General features: G+C 37.5%; 2 protein-coding genes across 2 annotated transcripts; both read right to left on the reverse strand.

The window, feature by feature from the left end:
- On the reverse strand, nt 536–1,127 carry LOC109825649. Its single transcript, XM_020392513.1, has 2 exons — nt 1,057–1,127; nt 536–912 (listed from the first exon to the last, which is right to left on the reverse strand). The coding sequence occupies exons 1-2, from the start codon at nt 1,125–1,127 to the stop codon at nt 666–668; spliced, it is 318 nt and encodes a 105-aa protein (XP_020248102.1). The 3' UTR covers nt 536–665.
- LOC109825974 (probable plastid-lipid-associated protein 11) lies at nt 7,131–10,179 on the reverse strand. The gene is made up of 4 exons (XM_020392907.1): nt 9,633–10,179; nt 9,485–9,550; nt 7,614–7,723; nt 7,131–7,504 (listed from the first exon to the last, which is right to left on the reverse strand). Exons 1-3 carry the CDS (start codon nt 10,127–10,129, stop codon nt 7,624–7,626), a joined length of 663 nt encoding a protein of 220 aa, XP_020248496.1. The 5' UTR covers nt 10,130–10,179; the 3' UTR covers nt 7,131–7,504; nt 7,614–7,623.

Genomic DNA, 10,895 nt, shown 5'->3' on the forward strand with positions numbered 1-10,895 from the left:
TTGGGTGGGGTGGGGTGGGTGGGTGGGGGGTTTACTCCTTTCGTTCCTCCTCAGTACACTAGGGGTCTCATCACATTTTTCTTTTTTCACTCTTTCATCTCATTAGTTCACTTGATGAGATAACTCGATAAGATTAATTTGATGAGTATGAACTTACTTGCCAATGGAAAATTACAGTGAAAGAGCTTACTCTTAAACGGAAAGAGTAGTGCTACAGGGACCTCAAATAGGGATCAGGTGAGGTGTCAGCCCCCCAGGAGCTGACACCTCACCTGTCCCCTCAGGGGTCCCCTATTTTGGGGTCCCTGAGGAGTTTTCCAAACGGAAAAGACTTCTGAAATGCAGATACCTTTGAAAATTAATTAAAAAATAGATAGAGGAACACCTAACAATGTCAAGGCTCTTCCTCGTTCCACAGAATATTTTGATGCCAGAGACTAACTCCAAACAGTATATATATATACAAAATCATAAAAATTTATGCTCCCCATCGATCCAAGGCAAACATAGAACAAGACCCATCCACGGCCATTTGTACAGTGTGAAGTAAACTATAATATTATACAATATATTAATATCTTACAACAGTACACTCTATCCATCTTAGTCGGGTAACATATTATTACAGAATATATTCACATGAACTGATTAGCGTTCCACATACTCTAACACAAGACGTCCTTGAGCAGCTTGTACCTTCGGCCCGAGGGCTTCGCGGAGGAGGATGAACCGCCTGAGCTCTTGCCCCGTGCCGCGCTCTCCCTTTGATCGCTGCCCCGCTTGCCCTTATGGTCCGCGCTGGGGTATCCTGAATTCTTCTTGGAGGAGGGCCTTCGATCCTCGCTCAAGCACCAGTCGCAAATTCCATCAGCAGTCCCTGAAGGCTCCTCCTGGTAGTAATTACTGCAGTACCTGAGAATTGGCGAGTTACGTATATCAGAACCAGTAAGAGCAAGAAATTAATTATTCTACCTAAGAAAAAGATGTGATCATTATATATATATATATATGTTAACAGCTAGCTAGCTAGCGAGGAGAAGGAAAAGATGCATGTACGAATGCTGGAAGCGAGAGATGCATCTTATGCATTGGAAGAGCTTGTCAGGGAACCCGACGTCGCCGCACATAGAACCCCTGAAGGCTCCTCCTGGTAGTAATTACTGCAGTACCTGAGAATTGGCGAGTTACGTATATCAGAACCAGTAAGAGCAAGAAATTAATTATTCTACCTAAGAAAAAGATGTGATCATTATATATATATATATATGTTAACAGCTAGCTAGCTAGCGAGGAGAAGGAAAAGATGCATGTACGAATGCTGGAAGCGAGAGATGCATCTTATGCATTGGAAGAGCTTGTCAGGGAACCCGACGTCGCCGCACATAGAACATCCATAAGCTCAAACAAGTAAATATCATCATAAGAGTGTTTTCAATGATCTCATTAAGGACAAGCTAAGTGTTCATACCAAGATAAATCAAAATACATACTCAAACCAAACAATCTAAAAGAGAGGTTTGGAGAAAGATGGTCTTGCCTCAAACATCGTGCTCAAACTCCCAAACACTCACGAGCATGATCCTCCTTCACCAAAGTCAAGGATCTCGCCCTCCTCTCAGTATTCGCCTCATGAAACTCTCCTGAAATCACAATTTAGGGTTAGGATTTTGAGGAGGAAGGTGACTGCTGATAAATCACGTGAAAGATGAAGGAAAGAGGTTTAAAACGAGTATATATACTTATATATACAACCGGGACTAAACCAAAACAATACAGACCCGAAAACAAAACCTGCACAGAAAACTAGCGCTCGTCCGTCGACTGATAGCTTGCCATCAGTCGACTGATGGGTCCCTATCGGTGGACTGATGGCTTGCCATCGGTCGACTGACCAGAGTGTATTTTGTCGACTGATACTTGTGCACATGTTCATGTTTTCTCTACTATATTCACATATATGACTTAATCAATCTCAAATCGATTACTACCATGTTCATTCATTAATAAATGATATTTATCATAATAAATACTCATTTAATATTATTTTTCATAATATTCTCAAATTTATGGGGTTTTGCAATAACCTAAACTAGGAGCACCGTGCATATCCATAATAAATATATGCAAGCAAGATGAACAATCACAAAACAAGATTAGCAATGTAAAATAGCTTGGACCTTTGACTCTAGGCGGTTAAGACACAAATCAAGAACACCAAGCTCTGATACCAATTGATAATAACCCTAGAGTGAGGGTGAATAGGGTTATTGCTAATCTAATATGATATTGATGCCAAATTAAATCTTATTAACTAATTATCTAGAAATTATAATATACAAGATATTACAAGCAAGGAATGAGATAATAGACAATAAACAAGAAGACAATAGGTGATATAAAATATGCACAAGAATAATCCACCAAAGTCAAACGCAAACACACGAAATTGATCAGGGAGTTCGGTCAACCCACGATCTACATCTCCGCTCCTCACCTCGAGGAGATTATCCACTTTGCATCAGCCTATAGATCGTAAAGTTGGTAGGCAATTCTAGTATCCCAATATTAGCGGCTTAAATTGTTTTGCTGCTGTAGTTCTATGTTATACACTGCTACAGAACTTTCTACATGATGGGAAACACTGAAAAAAATAGTAATAATAAAGATGCCGGCGATATCTTCCTTGTAGATCCATGATTTGGGAGCTTTTAATGGTCAAACCTGTCAAAAATAAACGGGTAATTCCTCCTCCTCTTCTCTCTCTCTCTCTCTCTCTCTCTCTCTCTCTCTCTCTCTCTCTCTCAATGATGGACGAGTAATTGATCTCACATGCTTTCTTGCAAATTAATTTCTCTTTCTTTCCTTGATGCCAATATTTTCATTACATCACTTGTGTTTTCACTCGGTTTTGTTGAAGTTGTATCCCTGTACTCCTTGTTTGTTAGGGTTAATTCTAGATCCTTTTGATTTGAAATCTTTTAATCATTTATCTCCAAAAATTTCCTCCACCTTTCTACTATAGAATTCCCGTACTCCCATCTCTGTTAAAACACCATTTTTAGTTATCTAGAACAGGCTGCAGCTTCAATATGATTAGGAAGTTCATCCATGAGTCATGACCAATATCGAGATTTGGTGTCAGCGTGAGAGATGGCTAGCACTTTGAATAAAATTTTCATAAGAGCATGTTTGTATACCTTATATGCAAAATCTGGAAAGATAAAAGCTCAGAAGGTGACGTCTTATGAATAGCTTTCTTGAGAACTGATTAAATTTTGGTAAACTGTAGAAGTAGAAAAATATGAGATCTTCCCGTCCTTGTATGTTTCTCCGGCCAATGGCACTTGATTAAGAATATTTCTTGGAACGTTTTTAGACTGAATTCTCGATCTTGATACCTTGTTGATCTACATGCAATAAGTTTTTGTCTTGTCATGCGCATATAATTCTTATCCTAATTAAATAGTATTTGCTTTTGATTATGCCAGGCTGCACGCCATTTGTGGGTCACCGGGCTGAGGGATTTGGTTGGCCAGGCTGCAATGGACATGATGATTGGGAAGAGTGGAAAGGAAATTGTGGAGATGTTCCTCGGCAAACTTGAAAAGGATATACAAGAAGTTGATCGAGAGAACGAACTAATGGGTCACAGATCAGTGATGAAGGGGCCCGAGTTGGTTGATATGAGGGATGTGGTTGAATCTCTCGGACCTCCAGGATTTGGGAGTATTTAGCGTGCTTCCATACCATCAAATACTAAGTCTTGTATTGATACGACCCTGGGGTTTTATATATTTATTTTCTAGGATTTGCTTGGTGGTGTTTTTTTTATAAATGATCCTTGACCATTACAATATAATAACTCATGTATTGTATTTTTTTTTTTTTTTTGCCTATGTCTGTTGAAGTGAAATCTTTTTAATTACGGTAAACTACAGGAAGACTGTTCAACAAAGGAGTCCCTGTTTTATGATCTTTTTAAGAACCATTAGTCTTCGACACTGGGACATGTTTTTTTTAACCAAAAGGTTTACCATGATTTACCTTTGAATCCAACTTATTCTATATGTACTTATAAACCCAAATAACTACTTGAAATCCGCTTTGTCTTAAGTATTATTCTCGTGCTTGCACATGTGGTGCACCAAGTGAGAATCTATGTTCTCTCTCATGTAAAATGGGTAAGAGTCCTGTTAGGAGGGCCAAAAAATAGTAGAGTTCTATGAGCTCAAAAATAGGGCTGTTCTATAGAGCCAAAAAACAGTACAGTTCTACGAGCTCAAAAATAGGACTGTTCTATAGGACAACTGACATGTAGGGGTGCATTCGGTCCGGATACAGCTCGGATATGATGCTTATCATATCCATATCCGCTTACCATATCCGCTTACCCATCTCGGATACGGATACGGATACGGATATACCTCGGTAAGAAAAACTTATAACCATATCCGCTAAAATCGGATACGGTTACGGATATACATGCGGATATATAAGCGGATATGCATGCAGATACAAAACAGATATGAGAAAACTGGATAGTATTGAGAAAAACATAGTTCATGTGATACAAAAAAGTTCGTTAATATGTCCATTATAACTAAATAGTTAAGATTAGTCATCTTGATCATCAAAATTAACCACAAATCCATAATCTAAGAATCGAAACTATCGTAAGAGTATGACTAATATGTATTCGGATATTTCGGATACGGATACGGATATTTCACTACAAAACCATATCCATAACCATATCCTATCGGTTATAGATTTGAGTAACCATATTCGTATCCTAACGGATACAGTTACGGATATTTTCTCGGATACGGATACGGTTTAGCACCCCTAATTTCCACAGCACGTGCTGAGATCAAAGCTAATGATGGGGATGGATGCGAGCCCATATACTGGGCATCCATTCAGGATTCTCCAAGTAAAGGGCCATTTTTTTTTTTGTTACATGGTTACCAAACTAGCCAAGGGGATTCAACCAACACTGCTACGAAATATTTTGACTAAAAGTGAGTTAAATATCATTGTTGATGGAAAGTGTTTAACCCCATCAAATGATAGGTTAATAATTCTTCACTTAGATGAAAGACGAGACCACTTGTATATGTGCATAAATGATGAATCATTAGGTGCTAATAATTCATCTTTCTCAAAGTTGGGTATGGCAATTTTAGCTGACTAGAATCTAACAGGTTTCCATTATTGAGTTCTTATTCAGTACCAAAGTCAGAGGTATGACCATGGCTACAGTAATTTAAAAAAAAAAACAAAACAGGAAGTTAATGGCTTCGACCTAGTTACAAAACTAAACACTTACGCACATCTTCAAGAGTCACTAAATGAAAAAATCCTCCATCCATTTAGCGCTTTTAAGGGCAATGTCAAGTGATCAATACATGTTATTACAGTCGAACTCCTAGTGATGCACTTGTCAAGAGAAACCATAATGTGTGCCTTGCTCTACAGGCCTAGGTACATAATAGAAATCTCATGAAATCGAAAGGAGTCAAAAATCCATATCAATTACATTGAAAAGACCAGTAGAGATGAGGAGGAAGTAAATTGCACTACTTTGCATTCTAAGGGGAGCTGTTTGATCTTTCTACCCTGAAGAAGACATTCCTTTCCTGTACGTTGTATACTTGTATTCATAGCTACGATTCACACCTTTCCGTAAATAACCTTCCCTCCATTGTTTTATGACAAAACATTCATCTTATTCTTTTCTTTCCTGAAGCAAGCTAGAACATGGAAGGTTAAAATGGTAATAAAACCATAACAATCATTTCTATTTCTCTCCCCAGCCAAGTGGTTAAAGTACTCCTAATTATTTTTGTGCCTGACATGCATCTCTATGCAGATACTGCATCGTAACTGCTTAATTTTCTCCCATTTGATTCCGGTAGTGATGTGCTACCTCGAGGTCCCATCACAGCAAGTGAGTCAGATTCAAGAGGAAAGATGCACAACTACTGGCAAGGCAAGATTAAACAAGCTACATTGAGTCTCGTGTTCACGAAAATAGGTGTCAGTAACGATCATAACAAACGGACAGATGAACTGACCAATGGTGGTGCTCCAACAAGGTCAAATCGAGCTTTGATTATCGCAATGATGTTGACTCGGCACTAATGAAGTTAGATCAGGTTGGCAAGGAGTCCAACAAGGCTCATTAAGGTTGGAGAGGAAGATGATGTGGAAGTGGAGATTAGGATAATTAAGGAGGACAACCATTATCGATACAACGCGAATAATAGAGTTAAGGTTGGAGAGGATTGGAAGAAGATAGAAGGAGAGGAGAATCTCTGTCCCTAAGTTTATTATAATATGCACTGATTATATAAAACCCTTACATGCATGTGTATGATGTCCTACCACTCCCATTGCAACAGCTGCATGTAGATGTTACTAGATTACTGACTGCCTAGTGCCTAAGTTGCCATATGCAAGATGCGTGAAGTTCCGAAATAGAGAAGAATATCGCCTAAGGAAGTCACATTTGGTTACAGCTTACAGATATCAAGATTTATTATTTCCCACAAAATCAATAAAAAAAAGTCAATTAGAAAGGAAACTGCGAGAATAGAGAGGATTCAGAAAAATAGACTTGTTAAAGGGTATGAAATAGTATTGAAAAATAATTAATTTTCTGATAGTGGATAATCAACTTTGCTTTAAAGCTTTCCATCAAACAATTCTGGAAAAGACTCATCCATTTTGATTTTTATAAACCAACATAGAGATGTTTTCTGAGAACACGGTTATTATGTATTTGATTGGTCTATTTGTTAGTTAACAAAAATTGATGCCAGTCACATTAATGCACTGACGAGAAGCTCATACAATTATTATGTGTATTGGTTATCAAAGTTTATTAGAAATGATTGTGTCAGCAACCTGATAGGCCCTCTACTTTGCAAACATACGACCAAAATTGCACTGCTACAGGTAGGAGATACAGATGCAATACCGCATTGGTATGTATCAATGATATGTATCCATCATAGATATTATAAGAATTAAGACCACATTTTTGTGTGAATTAATGTTATTCATCTATAACATAAGCTGTAAGTCAGCAATAGTTAAAGAAAGACAAGAGTTCAAGAAATCAAACAGATCTCCAAAGTAAATAAATCAATAACTATGATGTAAGCAGTGGTTCTTAGTTGAACCTGGACAGAGTACATTATGCATTTACAAGTTCAATGAAATTGACTATATTTTTTAACTTCTTAAACTCAGATACATATCTGTACATCTTTGCTATGTTCAAAATACATTATAACTTCTTTAGGATACATCGCAGAACAATAAGTATCCCTCAAGTATCCAAATATCCAAGCATCGGATATGCAATGGAGATGGATGTCATTCACATTGAAGTATCCGTGTAACACAGATATACAACATGTCACAACACCCTCGAGTACATGCTTTACAGCCTTTTGCTGCTCCAATAACAGTGTCACAAGCGCAGTTGATTATAAATCTAGTAACAGAGATGAACATAGTGATGAATATAGAAAGTGATGAGCAAGTAGATTATACAAACAACTCATACAAACAACTTGCAGAAAGTGCAATGAGAGAAATATTACCTTCTTCTTTTCATTCTTTCCAAGAATAAGGAGCTCGATCAACGACCAAGTAATCCCCTCGAATGTCCTTTGCGACACGTATGTCATCATCTAAATACACAGACTCAAACCTACAGGCATGATCAAGGCCAGCGTAGTGAACTCTTGCACATTGAAAGAAACAAGCACACAAAATTCTAGAAGAAGATCGTATATAAGGACCACAAACTCAAAGTATTACATATTTAAAGGAAGACAAATCTGTGTAATTCGCCCCAGAACTTTTGAGTCAATGGAGAAAGGTGAAGCAAGATTTTTTTGCTTATGATATAAAACAGTGAAAGAGCCAACTGCCTAGTGATAAAAATCTATCGAGAAAGAATGAAAAGCAAGTAAAAGAAAGTATGCTGCTTTAACAGCTGCTTTACATAAGTCAGATTATCTTATCCACAGATGTACTTTTCCTGAATACTTCTTTTTATCAATCTCAGACTCTGGTTAAGTATGATATGCAATGGGCTCATTTAAGCAGATGGTGTGCATGATAGTCTTAGAATTCATAAGACCCAAAGGTGAATCCCTCTCCGAACCCCAGACCTAAATATTTAACCACTCATCAGAGTTAATTCGATTCCATATGGGATTGACAAGACCCTTTACTCATGTCATATTCCTCTTTTAATGCTTGATTGGATTCAAACCGTTTAACCTCAACATTTCGTGATATGCTATTTACATTCTCCATACGCCTCTGCAAGTTAAATAAATATGTTTGCCTTCTGGTACAGTCTGCAAGCACGTGCCAAAATTCATTATTCAGGACTTGGTAGAAGTAGAACTATTAGTTTAGAAAGGATGGACAGTGAAGAATTGCCATATGGAACTTCCTCAACGACTAGAAACCGCTAGAAGAACCTAAATACAAACAAGTGAAGTGGATTTGGAAAGAAAATGACTAGCATATGATGGATACAAAATAGTTTGGCTAAGATTTAGAAACAACATACTGATGGGAGATACTTTTATTAGAAAGAAGCAGCAGGAACTATTTTTCCCGCAAATGAAATTAGTAGTAAGGACTAAGGTGTCTGACAATCCTCTTCAAGAGCTATAATTGAAAGACAATAAAGTCTTCCAATCGATAAATAATCATGTTGGTCGTATCTCTATCTCTATGGACCAAAGGTGAGATGAAAGGATAGCTCCAATACACAAAAGGAACTACTATCTTCCAGCTGATACCACATGATGGGCTACTGGCAACAATGTAATAATCAAAGCTTATTAAATATTAAAAAGAACCACGTGTACCTTAAGTTACATATTGTCCTATATAGTTACTCAGCCTGGACTCATTTCTGAGTACAATCCAAGAAAAGGCCAAAGCCACACTCACTGTTTACAAGAACCAAGAGTAGGCAACACAATTTGATCCACATGCTCCATGAGAGATGGACAGTGATATTCCAGAGACAATGGAAGTGAGGCATATCAGCAACTATTTTTGGCTAATTATGGAGTTGGACAGCCTTTAACGAATCATATTAACGTGGAATTAGAATGAACGTATGTTTTCATTTAACATATGAGGAAGGTAGGCTCACTAGCTTCATTGCACGAATATGACATGCTGACATCACAAATTCTCAAAAATACATACATAACATGGCACGACACCATGAAACAATTGTCTGTGCTACAATGCTTCATACAGAGGATGTTCTTCTCTTCTTCTTTCTCTTATTTTCAATCTTTTACAAAATTGTACTTGATGAAACACATGGCTCTAAAGTTTTTACTACTAAAAATTATAGAAAAAACCTTCCAACAAGCACAATTTGGAAATTTATTATTTATAATTAAAAAAAGAATAGCTGAGAATCAAAACTCACCATCCTTGACCAAATGGCGGCAGAGGTATCTCCCAATTCTCTCCTCTCAGCACAGCACTAGTAAACCTACACCACAACAATAAAAATCAATTAAACCACACAACAACAAAAATCACCAAAAATTAGGGCAAAAATACCAACTTTTCACCTAAAATTCACTCTCTGAGGCGGCACGGGCTCAATCGAAGACCGAACAAAGAAAACCCCAACCGGTGGAAACGTGATCACATTATTCAAAACCCCCTTCTCAACATCAATCACCTGAAGAACATCTCCAGTCTCCGTCCCAAAGACGAAAGCTTTCTCGATTATAAACAGCTGCTCCTTCTCCGTGGTCCACAGCATCCTCCATGTTCCAGTCAGCGACGAGTCTGTCGTTATCGCGTCCTTGCCGTAGACTGCGAGCTCGTCGATGGCGTCGATGATCTCGGATCGCTTCGAGGGATTTCGTTGAGTCTTGACGCCGCGGTCTTGGTCGGAGATTAGGGTTAGGAGGTGGGATTTGGCGCGAAGGGAATCGGTGGAGGTGGGGGATCGAGTGGCCGAGGGTATAAACTGGGGAGGGGTTCTAGGGTTAGGGTTAGGGTTAGGGTTTGGCGAGGGGAGTTTGGAGGAGAAGAGAGGCGGGAGAGAGGATATTGCCATGGATTTCGGGTGTGATTTGGGCCGTGTATATTATATTATTTGTTGTCGTAAGGACCCATAAAATTATATAATAATAAACCCAGGTTAACTGTTCCCACTGGCTTTCACATTTGGCAGATACTCATGGGTAGGGGTGGTAAATGATCGAATCGAATCGAATACTAAAGTGTTCGTATTTGTATTTGTTTAAAATTATCGAATTCGAATGCATACTCTAATATTCATATATCTAGTTTTTCGAATTCGAACTCGAATACTTGGTATTTGATAAATATTCATGAATATTCACGAATACTTATCGAATATCAAAGTATATTTATTCTGCTAAAGAATTTGATTTTCAAATAGTATTAAAATTCATAAATAAAAATTATTCCTTTATAATATATGATGTATATATATTTAAATCAAGATTTTAATTAGAAAATAGATTTAAGATTATTTGAATCTTAAAATCAATGTATAAAACTTAAGTAGAAATGGTAAATGGGTTAAAAATATAACATCATATGTGCAATAATACAAATAATTAGTTGCGATCAAATTTTAAACGAATATTTAATAAACAAACGAATCGGATATGCATCTGGTTAAATTCTATTCGTTAGTAAACTCGAATACTAAAAAATATTTGTTTAGCGGTAAATGAACTACCGAATCGAATATGACCGAATAGTTATTCGAACAATTATCGAACTATTTGTTAATTATTTGGTTCATTTCCACCCCTACTCATGGGCACTCCCGATGGACTTGAGTGGACCCG

Source organism: Asparagus officinalis, chromosome 10, assembly GCF_001876935.1.
Source record: "Asparagus officinalis chromosome 10, Aspof.V1, whole genome shotgun sequence".
NCBI classification, from domain to species: Eukaryota; Viridiplantae; Streptophyta; class Magnoliopsida; order Asparagales; family Asparagaceae; genus Asparagus; species Asparagus officinalis.